Source organism: Gossypium raimondii, chromosome 8, assembly GCF_025698545.1.
Source record: "Gossypium raimondii isolate GPD5lz chromosome 8, ASM2569854v1, whole genome shotgun sequence".
Classification (NCBI taxonomy): Eukaryota; Viridiplantae; Streptophyta; class Magnoliopsida; order Malvales; family Malvaceae; genus Gossypium; species Gossypium raimondii.
This window is the reverse complement of record NC_068572.1, coordinates 5294275-5312440: the sequence shown is the minus strand read 5'-3', so window position 1 is coordinate 5312440 and position 18166 is coordinate 5294275. Positions and strand designations below refer to the sequence as shown.

At 30.6% G+C, this 18166-nt stretch overlaps 2 protein-coding genes across 7 annotated transcripts; both read left to right on the top strand.

Moving 5' to 3' along the window:
- Window positions 1-2847: 2847 nt before the first annotated feature.
- On the top strand, window positions 2848-6339 carry LOC105790472 (RAN GTPase-activating protein 1). 4 transcript variants are annotated; one of them, XM_052634285.1, is made up of 3 exons: window positions 2848-2961; window positions 3160-3264; window positions 4536-6339. In XM_052634285.1, the coding sequence occupies exon 3, from the start codon at window positions 4547-4549 to the stop codon at window positions 6164-6166; it is 1620 nt and encodes a 539-aa protein (XP_052490245.1). In that variant the 5' UTR covers window positions 2848-2961; window positions 3160-3264; window positions 4536-4546; the 3' UTR covers window positions 6167-6339. The 4 variants fall into 4 exon arrangements, with proteins under 4 accessions (XP_052490245.1, XP_012473534.1, XP_052490244.1 ...); XM_052634284.1 differs by having other exon boundaries at window positions 2856-2961; window positions 3123-3264; XM_012618080.2 differs by lacking the exon at window positions 3160-3264 and having other exon boundaries at window positions 2849-2961.
- A 5905-nt stretch (window positions 6340-12244) lies between these two features.
- LOC105790473 (DUF21 domain-containing protein At4g14240) lies at window positions 12245-17336 on the top strand. 3 transcript variants are annotated; one of them, XM_052634261.1, is made up of 13 exons: window positions 12246-12660; window positions 12968-13044; window positions 13173-13256; window positions 13607-13720; window positions 13938-14021; window positions 14327-14398; window positions 14937-15004; window positions 15469-15556; window positions 15693-15766; window positions 15834-16164; window positions 16250-16296; window positions 16391-16478; window positions 16957-17336. In XM_052634261.1, the coding sequence occupies exons 1-13, from the start codon at window positions 12411-12413 to the stop codon at window positions 16999-17001; spliced, it is 1422 nt and encodes a 473-aa protein (XP_052490221.1). In that variant the 5' UTR covers window positions 12246-12410; the 3' UTR covers window positions 17002-17336. The 3 variants fall into 3 exon arrangements, with proteins under 3 accessions (XP_052490222.1, XP_052490221.1, XP_012473535.1); XM_012618081.2 differs by having other exon boundaries at window positions 12247-12660; window positions 16975-17336; XM_052634262.1 differs by lacking the exon at window positions 13938-14021 and having other exon boundaries at window positions 12245-12660.
- Window positions 17337-18166: the final 830 nt, after the last annotated feature.

Below are 18166 nucleotides of genomic sequence, written 5' to 3'. Positions count from 1 at the left end.
GTGATTCGATGAGTTGTGTTAAGTTGATAGATTATAAGTAATATGGCATAGGCATGTTATTGATTAAGGAGCTAATGAACTTGAAATGATGCTTGAGAGGTATTGGTATTGGCTATTTATGAGCTAAGCATGTATAATAAATGTTTATGATGACATTGCAAGTTGATGCCTAATAGAATTTGCAAAAACAATATGTGATGTTGCGACGTCATACAAGTGTCGTCGCGACGAGATATAGATTAGAGTATGTCACGGCTCGACGAGGAACCCCCTCATGTCACGACGTCCACCTGATGATTTGAAGTTCTTATAATTTGGTCATAAATCTATTATGGGTTAGCTTTAGAGCTTTCGTAAGCTTGTATAAGACCTAAAAATGCTTGTTTATCGTATTGAATGCATCTTTTGGCTGAATATAACCATTAAATGGTATAAATTGTTTGTGAATGTTTGTAGTTGCTCCAGAATGTGGCACCTTGTAGCTCAGATCAAGCGATCGGGTCGGGTACTTGGTGTTCTAGATTCAGAGACTCAAAAGCCATTCAGATATTGTTATATTCGTGACTTGCCATCACGTTGAGAAAAAAATAACCTTTTCTAGGCTTAAAGGGGATCAAAAAATTAAGACTTGAGTTCAAGATGCTTGAATTCACCGTTAAATTCAACCTATTTGTCCCTAAATTTGTTTCCCACACCATAAATGATTTTTGAATAACATGAACTCCTAGAAATTTATAAATATTGAATCTAAAAAATTCTATAATCATAGAATATTCACTACTTTTAGACGCCCTATGATGAAAAAAAGTAAAGCTTTTAGAAATGAACTTCCATTTGGTTTAACTAAGGAAAATTTGTCAATTTAATAGTTATAGGTAAAATGTACTTAGAATTTTAATCATTTGGTTAACATGGGATATTTTAGTTTTTGAATTGAGTTTCTATTGGAATTCATTTTGATTTGAGTCTTATAACGTGGGTTGTATTTGAATTTACTTTTATATGGGTTTTTATAGATTCACTATTTATATTGAGTTCCATTTTAGTTTTTTTGATATTTTTGCATTCAAAATTATGAGATCTAATTTTAGCTACACCCTTTAAATACTTCCCATCTTGCGGATGAGTAGCCAAAATAAGCTTTCATTTACCTCTTCAAATAACTTTGCCTAAATTTTCAAATAGAAATCGTAACAAATGGCGAACAGGTTCATTATAAGGTGGATTACGGTGTGCATTGTTCTCGTGTCGGCAAGTATTAAGCCAATCGAGGCAGATTCTGATCGTTTCAATGCATGTTTCGAAAGTTGTAACGAGAAATGTAAGAACAATGACCATGGCAATGCCTTTTGTGAGGTGAAATGCGACGTTGATTGTGGTGCCGACGAGGTTACAGCCAAGTTCAATATTGCCATTTAGTTACTTTCGTCGTTTCCGTTGACGGAGATTAATTCCTCTAATGCTTCTTAGTTTAATTAAATTTATGTTTTTTATTATGTAATATAATTTTGGTCTTAGTTAATTACTAGCTCAATTCTTTTCTTTTTTTTTTTGGGTATTTTATTGATCTCTTGAAAAAAATTTCCTTTATCTTGTATATGGAATTCAGCGATTTAAAATTTGGAGCAAATCGTTCCAATTTTAATAACTAGAAAACATTTTCCTTTTATTTTTCTAATCAACACTAAAATCAAAATTAATATTTATATAAAACTTGTAAATATTTAATTTATTAAGCCATATTTTTAGGTCTAATTATAATTTTTTTCTTTCTACTCTACAATAAAAGAGATTAGTTTATCTATTTTAATTTGATGTTTATACTTTATGAAAATTTAAAAGCTATTCAAGTTGCGGTAACACATGAACTACTAAATTTTGCTAATTCGTTATATATAAATGGTTGAAGTGTTAATTTTTACTAATTTCTTCCGTATAAATTGTTGAATTGTTAATTAGCGATTTAACATCAAAGTTTTAAGAGGTTTAAAGGTATTATCCAATTCAACAAATTTCACACCAGCGCCTAGTTTTAAATGGAGGAAGAAGATGCATGCATCTTTTAATTTTCCAACCACTTTCAATTCATCTTCTCCTTCCATTGTTTTCATCAAAGAAAGAAAGAAGCTAAGGTTCAACATTCGGCCATTAAAAATCAAGGTTTCAAGCTATTTTTATTAAATTTTTATAGGTTCTTGATCATGAGAGTTTGAATTAGTTAGTCTATGCATCAAATTGTTCAATTAGCTAATATTTAGCAAGTTACCATTACAGAGAAATTGATAATTTAGGGCTTAATTTGAAGGAATTGATAGTTAATATGCTTAGATGGTAAAAGGACTAAATTGTAAAACTAAATAAGTTTGTTTGTTAACTTTGTAACAATTTATTATCCAAATGGTAACAGTTAAATTTGTTAGGTCAAATCTACTATTAGTCATGTATTATGCTTGTTATGAATTAAGTATTGTTTTAATTTGATAATTTTAGTTTCTATATTTTTGAATTTTAAAATTTCAATCATAACTCAAACGACAGTCATTAAATCCATTGAAAGAAATAACACAATTTTTAGCACCATATAAAAATAAATAATAAGTCGATATGATATTACGTATGTAATAATATGTTTACTTATAAGGTTTTATAAAAAAACATGATTTAATTTAACAGATTTAACATATAGCATTTGAGTAAAATTAAAATTTTAAAATTTAAAAAAATAAACTAAAATAATCGGATTAAAATACAAAGATTAAACCAACAATTTATGCATACTACAGGGACCTAATAAGACAAAATAATTTTATCATTTGAATTTAAAAACTTAAAAAGAAGCCATCATTTCCCTCCAATTCCGCACGCATTCTTTTGATTTTTCTTATTGCCATCTTCTTCATTACTCTGCACCACTCTTCACTATTATTAAAAAAAAAAAGTAGAAAACAAGAGAAAAAGAAGGTATTTTATTCTCTGATCTCAATGGAACTCTATCAATCTTTTTTTTTTCTTTTTCCATTCTACGTTTTTGTTATTTCGTTTGTTTCTCGAGAAATTTTTTTTTTAAAAGTCGAGCGTTTTTGTCTGTTATTTGCTTTTTTATTGCACATATAAAATTGCAGATTTGTTTACTGGACTGATAGAATTGAAATCAACTAGAAAATCAAGTGGATAAATATTCGGATTCTTGTTTTGTTTCGGGTTCTTGGTGAAAATCGACCGTGCAATAGCAAATTTTGTTTACAAAACCAGGGAGTGTTACAGGTGAGAGATTGAACGATTATTTAATTTATTTTTATCTACAAAATTTATGTTATGAACTAAGTAGTTTTGTAAATTTTCATTTTAGGGTTTCGAGCACTATTTTTACTCCCTTTAGGAAGGCTTTCTCACTTATTTTATTTCATTTCCATATGATCTAGTAACGAGCTAGTAATGAATTTTAGCTATCTTCATTATCCGATTTTGATGGGAAAAAAGAATGATAAGCAGGTTTTATGTGTGTTATACTCTTCGATTTTCTTGGGTTATCCACAGCAGATAGATATCTAGATACTGATACAAGGATATAATTCTTCAAATATATGAAAGATTTAGAATAATTTAACGTATCCATTTTGGACACTCTCAGTCACTTCTGAGTTTGAGTAACTTAAGCTGTTGGAGTTTTGGAACAACATTAATTAGTCTTATGGAGCATTGGAAGACTAATTCTATATTAATTAGGAATAGACTGGAGATGAGTTTTGTCATAAGTGCAAACAACCTTGTATGTTCATATGCTTTGCTCAATAACTATAGAATTTGGGAATATGAGATAGGTTCATTCTTTGTCTAAATCAGAAGTTTTAACCAGTTTGTACAATTTTGCAATTAACAAGGTTCATGTAAGAAATATACAGTCAACCTGGATCAATACATAAGTTTGAATATTGACTAGTTTCAAGCTTTTTGGCTGTGATGTAACATTATTTACTTCCATCCGGAATTAGCATCGCCTCTGTTATTGCCCTTTTGGTTCTTTCAATCAAGACCGTGGCTTTGTACATTGGGATTTCTCAATAAAAGTATATTGCTAACATATTTGATGCCGTTGGCATAGCGATTGTTATGTAAATTAAAGTCTTTTAGTAGCATATGGAAATTGTTGGGATTTCGTTTCAGATATTTGTCTTTCTATGCACTTTTTAAGTGTTGCAAAGAACATTTTGTTTCATTATGTTGTACAATTATTTCATTTAACAATACTTGAGAAACCGGCTTCATTTCTCATCTCGTTTGTTCTTGCATTTAGAAGTCCTTTATTTTCTGATTTCGTCTCTATTAGCTGTTTTGTTTCATTCAAAAATCACTACCATGTAAATAATATGTAAATAATACTTGTATGATTAGAATCTGCATTTCTGAAATCGTGGTATATAGAAATGGTTACAGATCTCTTTGGCCATCTTCATTACTCTTATTTTGTCATGTGCATGCACCAGCAAAGTATCCTGGTTTTGTTATAATGTATTTGCAACATGTCATGGCCTTAGGTTAATTAAACATGGGATCTGGAACACAAACTTTCCAACACCGCTTGCTGTCTGTGAAATTGTGGCCACCTAGTCATAGCACGAGGCTAATGCTTGTAGAGCGGATGACGAAGAATCTTACAACTCCATCCATTTTCTCTAGAAAGTGTGGCCTATTAAGTAATGATGAGGCCGAGGAGGATGCCAAGAAAATGGAAGAGTTAGCTTTTGCTGCTGCGGATCAACATTACAAGAAGGAGCCTGATGGTGATGGAAGTTCTGCAGTGCAAATATATGCCAAAGAATCCAGTAGACTGATGCTGGAAGTTATTAGAAGAGGCCCAAAAGTTAATGATGGAGAGTTGGCAGATAAAGCTACTGATCTTCGTGGAACCGTTTTTGATATATCAGGAGGTCACCGGGAATTTATAGAGGCAGAGGAGGCTAAGGAACTATTGAGACCACTGGGAGAGCCAGGAAATTCCTATACTAAGATATGTTTTAGCAACAGAAGTTTTGGTTTAGATGCTGCAAATGTTGCTGCACCTATCTTATCAACCATTAAAGATCAGTTGACAGAGGTAGACCTTTCGGATTTTATTGCAGGAAGGCCAGAGTCGGAAGCTCTCGATGTTATGAACATTTTTTCTTCAGTCCTGGAAGGTTGTCACTTGAGGTACCTGAATCTTTCAAACAACGCCTTAGGTGAAAAAGGCGTCCGGGCATTTGGGGCACTTCTAAAGTCACAGAATAGTTTACAGGAACTTTATTTGATGAACGATGGTATCTCGGAAGAAGCTGCACGAGCGGTTTCCGAGCTAATTCCTTCTACTGAGAAACTGAAAGTACTTCATTTTCATAATAACATGACAGGGGATGAAGGTGCGTTCGCTATCTCCGAGATAGTGAAACGCTCCTGTTCATTGGAGGATTTCCGATGTTCTTCTACAAGAGTTGGCACAGATGGTGGTCTGGCCCTAGCTGAAGCACTAAAGAGATGCGCACATTTAAAGAAACTTGATCTACGTGACAACATGTTTGGTGTTGAAGCTGGAGTTGCTTTGAGTAAAGCAATATCTCAATTCACAGATCTCACCGAGGTTTACCTCAGTTACTTGAACCTTGAAGATGAAGGAACCGAGGCACTTGCCAATGCTCTAAAACACTCTGCACCCTCACTTGAAGTTCTTGAAATGGCTGGAAACGACATTACAGCCAAAGGCACGGCTTCCTTAGCAGCCTGCATCGCATCGAAACAGTTCCTTACGAAATTAAACTTAGCCGAGAATGAACTTAAGGATGAAGGAGCTATTTTGATTGCCAATGCATTAGGAGAGGGTCATGGTCAGTTGAATGAAGTTGATATGAGCACGAATGCCATTAGGCGAGCCGGTGGTAGACATTTGGCTCAGGTGGTCGTGAAAAAACCCGGATTCAAGTTGCTGAATATCAATGGAAATTTCATATCCGACGAAGGGATAGATGAGGTGAAGGAAATATTTAGAGGTTCCCTCGATATGCTGGGACCTTTGGACGAGAATGATCCAGAAGAAGAAGATGATGAGGAAGAGGAAGATGAAGACGAGGAGGAGAATGCAGAACATGAGAAGGGATTGGAATCCAAGCTTAAGGATCTCAAAATCAACCAATGAGAAGAGTTTGCTGGGAACTGGATTCATTTCAAGCTTTTTTATTCCGTTTGCTTCATGTCCTATATTTAAAATTTAATCCAATACTTTTAAGTAATTTAATTAGGTTAAAAACTAATTTGTATTCTTATGCGATGGATGGATCATGTATATTAAATTTATAATGTTTTTTATAATATTATTTTTCTTTAAAAATTTAAAAATTTCTTAAAATTCATTAATAAATTTTTAAAAATAATATAATTACAAAATATTTTTAAAATATTTAACTAATTTAAAATCAATTATATTAAAGTTATTTAATTTTAAAATATTTAATATTAAAATAATACAAAAATTCATCATGGATATTAATACTATTATATTACAATTCAAATAATATTATTTCTAATTTTTACATGTTATTTATTTTATATATTGTTAAATTAATCTATTTTAATATTATAAATTGTTAATATTCTATTTTTGGTAATTTTATATTTATATTTATCTTAGTTTAATAAATGAGTGTAATTAATTTTCATTATATTTGAATTCAATTGGATAAATATTATTAATATTATAACATTAAAAGTTAATTCAATTAAGTAAAATATTAAAATAAAGAGATAATTTATTTAAAATCAACTTTATATTTTAACATATAAAATTATAATAATAAAAAACATGAAATAGTTTTTAAAAATTAAAAGGTAAGAGATAAAAGACTCATATATCCAAATTATAAGTAAATGTTTAAATTGAGTGCCATGTGTCAAAAAAAACCTATGTAAGGTAAACATGATTATTTTTTAAGATCATATTGCTATAGTATATATACATTTGTCAACGTAGCATGTTTACTTTCTATCAATTCCATCAATTATATGTCACGTTATATTAGGATAGTTTAATTAACATGTTAAATTGACAATTTTGATAAAAATAAAACTTTGAATTTTTTTTTTGTAAAATTCATTTCTTTGTAACATTAAATTTTTAGTTAAAATCTAGCATAGGTCTTTGTACTCTTTACAAAATGGGAATTTAATTTCTATACTTTTATTTTCAGAAATTTAGTCACTTTACTTTGATTTTAAAATTCAAGTTTAATTATTAACACTATTAATTTTTGTTAAAATTATTGGTGTGAGATTTTGAAATAAATAAAATACTCACTTTATAGCAATATAACTAAAAGTTGACGTTATAATGAACTTAAATTTAATAAAATAATCTTAACAATGTTAATCGTTGTATCTAAATTTTAAAATTTGAAAAAATATAAACATTAAATTCTTAATTTACTGAAAAATACTTAAATTTTTGTTACATAATTATAAAATTGATATTTAAAAGTAAATTTCTTTAAAAAAAAAAACATCAAACTTTAAATAAAATTCCTTAAAATAATTTAAAGTAAATGAACTACCAAATGGGAGTATTCCAGCTTAAAGAAACTGAAGCTTGACTCAAAATTTAAGGGTTGACTGAATTTTATTTAAAATAAAAATAAAACTGGATATCAATTCAATTTAAATATTGAATTGTCCGAGTAGGTTTGAAAATGTCTTTAATATTATTTTTGTTTTTAATGTATTTAAATAAAAGGTTAAATACAAAATTAATATTCGAATTTATCCACTTTTTCAAAATTGGTACTTATAGTTTTTTTTTATCCCAATTTGATACTCAAACTTTTTTTCCATTCATTAATTTCGTACTTGAGTCTAACGGCGTTAAGATTTTACTGACGTAGCAGCGTTGATCACTAGTGCGCCGCCACGTGTCGCACTTCCAAGATTGGACCATTTTTATTTTTTTACCAATTCTTTTAAATATTATTACTTAATAATATTATTCCTTTAAAAAATGTTCTTTGTCATCGTCTTCAACCTCTTTTCTCTTCTCTCTTTCGTTTTTTCTGCTATCTCTTTCGTTTTTCTCTCTTTTATTCATTTGTTTCTTCCTTTTTGATCATCTCTTTCATTTTCTCCTTCACTTTTCGTTTCCTATCACTTTCGTTTGCAATGTGAATAGAGTTTTGTGTTCTCTTTCGTTTTCCATCTCCTTCACGTCTTCACGGAACGCGTTTAAGGGTTTTCTATACCATTACGGTTTAAGGGCTCCCGTTTATAATGCAAATATTTCACGGAACAAAGGGAGAAACTTTTTTGGTTGTGCAAACTTAGCGAACTTCAAAAAGATAAATTGTTGCTTTTTAATTGTTATGTTGAAGGAAATTAGGATTCAAATTTTGGTCCGTTATTGTTGGGTGTGTAAAAAATAAAGAGTTCTGTGATCTGAGTTGAAACATTTGTGTAATTTTGTTTACTTTCATTTTGTTGCAACTTGGGTTGAGGGTTTTTTACTAAAAGAGTACAAAAAATTTTAAAAAAAATACCAAAATAGTATGATTTTTTTTATTTACGGAAATGGTACAAAAAAAAGTTTAAAAAAAAAGCTGAAATCTGGATGATGGGCCTGCCACAGGCGGCACCAAAGTTGCCTGTGGCAGAGGCGGCACCAAAGGTGCCACTGCCACACATGGCACCACTTCAATTATAATAAGCCCGATTCAGTCTAGCTGAAGAAGAAAAAGAAAAAGAAGAAGAAGAAGAAGGTGGTGCCGGAAAAAGAAAAAAAAAAGAGAAAGAGAATAGAGAAAGGAGAAAGAAAGAGAAGAAAAAAATAGAAAAAATAAGGTATTTTTCTAAAAAATAATGGATTATCTTGTTATTATGTTTTTTTGTATAATTTTTATCGTTTTTTGTTGTTAGTTTAGTTATTATTGTTAGTTATGAAGATTAATAAAAACCCAAATTATTATTTTAGTTAGTATTATTATGGGTAAACTATCAAAATAGTCACTTTTGTTTGCCTTAGGTTACATTTTAGTCACTTATGTTTGAAATGCTACGTTTTAGTCACTTACATTATTGTGTTGTAACATTTTAGTCACTGAGTCGTTAATTATCGACAATAGTGTAACGGTAAGTTGATGTGGCACATTAAATCATCATTTCAAACAGAAATTTTAGGTTAAATTCTACAATGGGTCCCTATATTTTTTTCATTTTCAACAATTTAAAAATTTTCTTTTATGTTCTTCTAACTTTTTTTTTCCATTCTCTTATGCTTCTCCCTCTATTTTCCTCCCTTCTTCATTTCTTTTAATATAGTTTTTCTATACTTTCCATTTGTAACGAGTCCACAAGCTCGTCTCACTCGAAAAAAATTTAATTGTTCAAAAAAATAAAACATAGAAAAACTACGTTGAAAGAAATGGAGAAGGGAGGAAAACAAAGGGAGAAGCATAAGAGAATGGAAAAGAAAGAAAGTTAAAAAAACATAAAAGAAAAAAAATTAAATTGCTCCAAACGAAAAAATATGGGGACCGATTGCATAAATTAACTTAAAATTTTTGTTTGAAATGATGATTTAACGTACACATCGATTCTTATTACAGCTAACGAAAACTAATGGCTCAATGACTAAAATGTTACAACGTGATAACATAAGTGACTAAAACGTAACATCTCAAACATAAGTGACTAAAATGTAATTTGAGCCAAACAAAAGTGACTATTTTAATAGTTTACCCTATTATTATTGTTAGTTTTAGGGTTTAGTTATTAATAATTATTGTTACTTAGTATTATTGTTAGTAAAAACTAATATTATTATTATGGTTAGTTATTAGGATTAGTAAAACCCTAATTATTATTTTAGTTAGTATGATTGTTAGTTTTATATTATATTATTACGATGCTGCAACTTCAAAACAAATTTAGTAAAAACCCTTATTTTGACCATTTATTCGTATTTTTTCTGAATTTATTACTTTTAAAAATATACTATTTTTAATTTTATTATTTTACATTATTTTAGTACATTATGTTTGAAATGTATTAATTTAGTGTGTTTTTAAATAAATTAAAAAACCTTATTTCGCCCTTTGTTCGTATTTTTTTCCGGATTTTATTACTTTCAATAAAAATATATTATTTTTATATTTTATTATTTTACATTACTTTAGTACATTATATTTGAAATGTATTAATTTACTGTGTTTTTAAATAAATTAAAAAACCTTATTTCACCATTTGTTCGTATTTTTTCCCAAATTTTATTACTTTCAATAAAAATATATTATTTTGTTTTTATTATTTTACATTATTTTAGTACGTTATGTTTAAAATGTATTAATTTACTGTGTTTTTAAATAAATTAAAAAATCCTTATTTCGCCCTTTGTTCGTATTTTTCCCGAATTTTATTACTTTCAATAAAAATATATTATTTTCGTATTTTATTATTTTACATTATTTTAGTACATTGTGTTTGAAATCTATTAATTTACTGTGTTCTTTAAATAAATTTAGTAAAAGACCCTTATTTTGGCCCTTTGTTCGTATTTTTCCCAGTTTTATTACTTTCAAAAATATATTATTTTCGTATTTTATTATTATACATTATTTTAGTACATTATTTTTGAAATGTATTAATTTATTAAAAACTCTTATTTTGGCCATTTGTTCATATTTTTTCGGATTTTATTACTTTCAAAAATATATTATTTTCGTATTTTATTATTTTACATTCTTTTAGTACATTATGTTTGAAATGTATTAATTTAGAGTGTTTTATATAAATTTAGTAAAAACCTTTATTTTAAATAAATTGTTCGTATTTTTCTTATTTTTGAATTTTATTACTTCAATGAATATACTATTTCGTTTTTATTTCTTTTCGTATTTTATGTTTTATTAAACATATTTTTATTATTATTTTATTTTTAATGTTATTTTGTAAAAAACTCATTACAACATGCTAAATAAATTTCATTACTTATATATCTAATCAACATAGAATGTACATAACATGGGTTTTTTCATGCTAAATAAATTTTAATAAAAATATATGCTAAATAAAATAATAAAACATATACAATGTACATAACATAGATTTTTTACACAAATAATACAAAAAAATTTAAAATAATATAAAAAAATACCTTTGCTTATTTTTTCTTTCTTTTCCTTCCTCCCTCTTCTCCTTTCCTTTTCTTTCTTTTTCTTTCTTCTCCTTTCCTTTCCTTTCTTCTCCTTTCCTTTCTTTTTCTTTCTTCTCCTTTCCTTTCCTTTCTTCTCCTTTCCTTTCCTTTTCTTTCTTCTCCTTCTTTCTTCTCCTTCAGCCGAATGGTCCCCACAATATAAAGGCTGGTGCCGCCTGTGGCGGGCCCTCCACCAGGGTCCTGTCACTTCAATCCCCAACTTTTTTTTAACTTTTATGTTTTTTTTAATTTTATACCATTTTCGTAAATAAAAAAATTATACTATTTTGATATTTTTTTATTTTTTTGATTATTTTCGTAAAAAACCCTTGGGTTGAAGAATTATTCTATAAAATTTAATATTTTAATGTGTTTATTGTATGTAAGAAAACATACCGAGGGTTGTGATAATGACTCAAAATTGAAGTAGGGGAAAAAACTTTGTTTATGAAAAAAAATCCAATATAAACTACATCACATGGAAAAAGGAAAAAAAAAAAGAAACCTCAATTGAATATTCAAGAAGACTGAAAAAAATCCAAAATAGAGTAATCGATGATGAAACCAGAATTCTCTCAGTGAGATAATGAACAATTTTTTTAGATCATAAAGGTTTCTTCAGGAATCTAAGAAAACCTTTCACTAACCATGCATGAATGTATTTGAATGGGTTTTTAATCTTTTAAGAAATTATTTGAATCATTTTTTCCCTAATTAAAGGAATCCGGTCAAAAAAATTAAAAATGGTCTTTGGGAGTGTGATGCGTAGTGACGCGCGAGTGGCCAGTGCTGTCATGTCAACAAAATCTTAACGCCGTTAGTTTTAGGTACCAAATTAGTGAACTAAAGAAAATTCGGTTACCAATTTGGGATAAAAAAATCGTAAGTACCAATCTAGAAGAAATGGATAATTTTGGATACTAATTTTGTATTTAACCCTGAAATAAAATAAATAAAAATGAAATAAAATCAAACATCTATTTGTTTTTTTCTTTCTTTTTCAAAGTCGTAATGTATTAAACGTGGAAAAAACCTAATTGAAAGCAGGTGATAGTGAAAGAAAGATGAAAGATATGGTTGATACCGACAGCTTCACCGTCTGTTGTTTCCAAATGTCAAAAATTGTCCCTTTCTCTCCCACGTACATAATCCACCCAAACCTACCAACCTTCAATGCTCAAATCACCTTGCCTGAAAGAAACAACACAACATAATGCTGCGAAACGTCGTCGCATTAGCTCCCACAATCATGATGTCTTTGTCGTCGCCGAGGGACATCGTATTTGGCCCCGATGACCTCCCTTTTGGCACCGTTGAGTGGTTCGTTTACACCGGATTGTCGTGCTTGTTGGTGATCTTCGCCGGGATAATGTCGGGACTTACCTTGGGGTTGATGTCTTTGGGTCTCGTCGAGCTTGAAATTCTACAGAGAAGCGGTACCATCGTCGAGAGGAAACAAGTTTGTAAGACCTTACGTATTTTGCTTTTATTAGTAAATGATAATACTTCGCTTCACTCGTTCAATTGTAAGTGAATTATCTTTTTGTTCTTTAATCGAAGCGGGCATGAGCATTGTATAAATGAGTCTACCGAAGCGAGTTTTATTAATTTAATCTTTATCTTGAATTGAACTCGAGCTTTAAAAGTGGGACTCGGGTCAGATTCGAGCTCCAGTTTCTAATTATTTTGGTTTCGGGTCGGCTCGATTACACCCATAGTTTTTTTCTTTAATTCTCAAGATCTCTCTCTCTCTCTTTCATGTCTCTGCAGCTGCTATTTTACCAGTCGTGAAAAAACAGCATCAACTTCTTGTAACTTTGCTTCTCTGTAATGCTTGTGCAATGGAGGTGAAAAATTTATCTGTTTTCTTTAAAAAAATTAGTAATTTTTTTATTTTTATTATTATTTAAAAGAAAAAAAAAAACTAAAGCATTCCTGGATTTATCCTTATTCGTTGGATTTTGTGTTTCTGCAGGCCCTTCCTATATCCCTTGATAAAATCTTTCACCCCTTTGTTGCAGTGTTGCTGTCTGTTACTTTTGTTCTAGCCTTTGGAGAGGTACTATGTTTTTTTGTGCTTCACTTTTCATGTATTTATGTTCGGACTTGGATGCAAGTGTTGGACAAGGGAATCTATCCGATACGAGTATATTCATTTTTCTCTAAGTTTACCATGGATTTGGAGGATCCTTGGAGGCTCATATCTCCAGTCATATTAGACACCGGTGTTTCAAGAAAAATGAAGAGTTGGACCCTCTAAGGACACCATATCTGCATGGAAAAACATGGGAAACTTGAACATGCCCGTGTTTGACACATACTTGTGTACAACACTTGCACATGAGTCCGAGTAGAATAACTTAAGCATGTAGATTCAGAATTGTTTATTTTATAACCACTGTGAATCAGATTATTCCACAAGCAATATGTTCAAGATATGGACTCTCTGTTGGTGCAAGTTTCATGTGGCTTGTGCGTATTCTGATGATAATTTGTTATCCAATTGCTTACCCTGTTGGAAAGGTAATATCCCAATGAGTTGTGTTTGAAATTCCTTAGATGTATGATATTTCTTGAAAGCTGTAGGTTTATTGGATATGAAATAATGTTTCAGATTTTAACCCAGCAATCCTGGACTCGAGAAAATACATGAACATGGCATGAATACATGAATTGTTATGGTTAAGAAATAAACATGTGTGCTTGAATTTCATTTTGCTTTCATGGACATGGTTTTTAGGTTCTAGATGTTGTGATTGGCCATGGTGATGTTTTGTTTAGACGAGCTCAGTTAAAAGCCCTTGTTTCTATCCACAGCCAAGAGGTAATTGCTTGGACCAGACAAGATAGTTTTGCTTAAAACAAGTTTAGTCTTATGTTACTCACTCGGGTTTGAGTGTCAGATACAGGTATCTCTCCGGGTGCAAATATGTTCAATCATTTCTAAGATTTTTCATGTATTTCGAGGGTAGTTGGAGGATCAAATCCTTGTACCCATGTTTGAATGTGTGTTGGATATGAGTGTTAAACATGAGTATGTAAAAGAAAAATGAAGAGTCGGAACAACACAATTTGTGTTTGGTTCATTTGAATTTTCGGTAACTTGTTACTATTTTTGTACTTGCTTAGGCTGGCAAGGGTGGTGAACTAACACATGATGAGACAACCATCATTAGTGGTGCACTGGATTTAACTGAAAAGGTAATTGTACCATGTCCAAAAATGTGTCAGAAATTAGTGTTTGATAGCTAAGTTACTCAAATTCAGGTGTGGGTCTCGAATATGAGTATGAGTTAGATATGGTATTTTTATTTTTTTAAAAAGCTCTTTCAAGTATTTGGAGGGTTCTTGGATGGTCATATCCGTATACTCGCGTCTGGAAATGTGTCGGACACATATATCAAACACAAATACTTAAAAGCACACAGACACACACACATATTATGTTGTTCTGGCCCTTCATTTATCTTGAAGCACTCGTGTTTGGCATTCGTGTCTGACACATGGTATAGGGATATGACCTCCAAGATTTTCCAACACAAGGAAAAACTTGGAAAAATCTGATTATGCTCATGTTAGACTCATACCCGTATATAACGCTCACCTGAGTCCGAGTAATATAGCAATTAATTAGTTTCACGTCCAATTTTCCACTTAGGGATAACTAAGAACCTGATAAGAGTTCATTGCACTGTCCTTTTCAAAGTGATTGAATCCTAATGCTTTTTATATCTTGCAGACTGCGGAGGAGGCTATGACACCAATTGAATCAACATTTTCCTTGGACATAAATTCGAAATTGAATTGGTGAGTTTCAGTTAGATGGTGTTCTTTTGTGTTGCCACATCATTAGTGCTTCTTCATCTTGCATGGTTGGATACTCATATCACTTGGGCTCAAGTGTGATTGTTGGACATAAGTACGTGTTCCGGTATTTACTTTAAAGATCATCTCCTCTTAAAGTGGTAAAGTTCTGCTGAATAAGAGGACCCCTCAAAGGTGGTTTATACATAAAGTGCTTCGTCTACTAGTATACTGCTATGTTGTTCCAACTTTTTATTTTTCGTGAAGTACTCATGTTCAATACTTGTGTCTGGCACATGGGTATAGGGATATGATCTCCATTTGGGATGGAAAAACTAAAAAAAATTTTCACTATACCTGTATTGACACATATTTTATCCTACACTCACACCTGAGTTCAACTAACATAGATGTATTATATTGAAGTTAGGTTTTCAATGAATTTGTCTACCCTTGTTCTGATGCAGGGAAGCAATTGGAAAAATTCTTGCACATGGTCATAGTCGTATCCCCATTTATGCTGGGAATCCGAAAAATATCATTGGGCTATTATTGGTGTGTTTAATAACGCACTGAATTTCTTACAGTTTTATTTATGTTGAAAATTTTGTGTTAAAGGTTGCTAGTTTGATGTGGAATCATTTTCCCTTTCTTCGGTTCTTATAAATCCTCCTTTGTTTTTGAGATGTAGGTTAAAAGTCTTCTCACTATACGAGCTGAGATGGAGACTCCGGTCAGTTCTGTTTCAATCCGGAGGATTCTTAGGTATACACGTATTCTCTCCATTACATTATAATGTTTCTGAATAAATTCTCATGCATTGACATATCAGGGTTCCAGCACAGATGCCTTTGTATGATATCCTCAATGAATTTCAAAAGGGAAGCAGTCATATGGCAGCTGTAGTGAAGGTTAAAGGAAAGACCAAAGACCTTCAATTTGTTGATGATGGAGAGAGATTTGACAATCATAAAGTCACCAACCGGAATTCTCAACTAACTGATCCTTTGCTGACCAAACAAGATAGTGTTTTAGTCAATGTTGAGAAATCTTCAGCCGTCAAGGAAACTATGAATACTTTGCAATGCTTTTCAGAGGATACCGAAGATGGGGAAGTCATTGGTATCATTACCTTAGAAGATGTATTTGAAGAACTTCTTCAAGTAAGTGCTGCTTCCATCACTTTCCTCCATCTCTTATTTATCTTCGAATATGTCATGCATTTGATGATATCTTTCTGCATTGTAGGAGGAAATTGTAGATGAGACCGATGTATATGTTGATGTACATAAAAGGTACAATAGTATTCAGGTTAAGTAGCTTTTTTATTCACTGTCACTCTTTCAGTTTTGCTAATTATATCATCCAACATGAAACAATTTCTTCAAGGATATGCGTCGCTGCTGCTGCTGCTGCTGTTGCTTCATCTGTTGCACGGGCTCCATCAGATCGAAGATTGATCGGCCAAAAGCCTACAGTAAGTACACAATGTTTATTTCTTCATATCATGTTTCTCTTGCATGCATCATTTGATCATATTGAGGTGATGTGGGACCTAGGAACAGTGTGCATGTTGGATATCAGTATATGTTTGATATGGGCATATTTATTTTAAAACTTGTCTATGTATTTGAAGGGTTATATCTTTATATCCATTTCTAAATATGTGTCAAACATGAATACTTCAAAGAAAATGAAGAGTCGGAGCAACATAAATTGTATCTCTGTAAATAGCACAATGAAGGGAAACTTTTGGGCTATGGATCTTTTGGGGGTTATATACTTGCACCCATGTCCAAATATGCGTCAAATCTCGAAAGATAAAACAAAGGTTCGGAGCAACATAGTATTAGAGACTTTGCCAGATCTGGCTAATAATTTGGAAATAGAACATATAAGCTTGTGGACTTTTATAGATCAGCAAATGAGAAATTTCCGTTAGTCATTAATTTTAGCTTTCAATATCCTTTCAGGGTGTTCAAAGCAAGCAAGGCAAATGAACAAAGAAGCCTGCGGATGATGATGATTCAAGAACTGGGAGATCTCTGGTTTAACCAGGGAACCCTTTGCAGTTACTATCTAGAGATCTTAGCTAGTCGAAATAGAATCGGATTCGTGTGTTTTTTCGATCTTGCTTTTGTCTGTTGTAAATTCTTGAATTAGTTTGTGTATATTGCAGATTATGCATGTAGTTCAGAGTGAGAAAATTAGGGGAAGTCTTGTATGTGGTAGTGTTACTAGTTCCACTAGCAAAACCAGCTACCTATGTATGAATATGAACCCTAAATATGGTTTTCTTGTAGTCAGAATCGAATTCGTGGTTTTCTCGATCTCATTATCATCGGTTGTTGATCTCAAATGAAATTTTTATATATTTGGAGGACACAAGTATAATTAATATTTTTTAATGAAATTAACAGAAAAATGACTTCATTTATTAATAATATAATTTTAACAATTAATTTGATGAAATTAAAAATATGTGACTGATGTTAGAGTTTGAAGACTATAAATCACTATTAATTAATTTACTCAATATTTAATCCATTACCTTAAATTTTATAAAAGGAAATTAAAAAGCAATTTTTCTAAAGGGAAAATGTTTTGTACCAATAATAAAATAACTTAACATATAATTATAAAAATTACTAACGGCTAAGTTAGAAGCATCGCAAGTCCAAGTTCTTTTCAATATTATTTCAATTATTAAGTGAATCGTATTTTATAATGATTAATTTTGGTGATAATTATCTCGATATGTATTTATTTTTTATATTATATTTAAAGCCGTTGATTGAATTGATATCATTTCAATTGCGATATAATTATAAAATTATTTTTACAAAATAAATTATATTATTAAAAATATTTTTTATTTTTATATAAAATTAATAAAATCCATGATAAAACTTAATTATAATACACTATAATTTTGGACATTCAACTTATCATTTCAACCAAAATTTATATAAATTTTAATATAATTTTTCCCACGTCATTTGAATGATTATAATTGTAAGGTAAAATAAAATAAAAATATCGAAGTGTTAGGGGTAATTTCGTCAACAAAGGGAAAAAAATGGTTTTAAAGAAGTTAAATTTTGCCATAAGTCCCTGTACGTTTCACGTTTTTGGAGATAAATATATAAGGATTAAAGTTAAAAG

Excerpts from the sequence above, each read along its gene's own strand:
- LOC105790472 (XM_052634285.1), top strand. The coding sequence starts at position 4,547 with ATGGGATCTGGAACACAAACTTTCCAACACCGCTTGCTGTCTGTGAAA.
- LOC105790473 (XM_052634261.1), top strand. The coding sequence starts at position 12,411 with ATGCTGCGAAACGTCGTCGCATTAGCTCCCACAATCATGATGTCTTTG. Across the intron at positions 13,257-13,606 it reads TTGTTCTAGCCTTTGGAGAG|ATTATTCCACAAGCAATATG; the intron begins GTACTATGTTTT and ends ACTGTGAATCAG. Across the intron at positions 16,165-16,249 it reads TATTTGAAGAACTTCTTCAA|GAGGAAATTGTAGATGAGAC; the intron begins GTAAGTGCTGCT and ends TCTGCATTGTAG.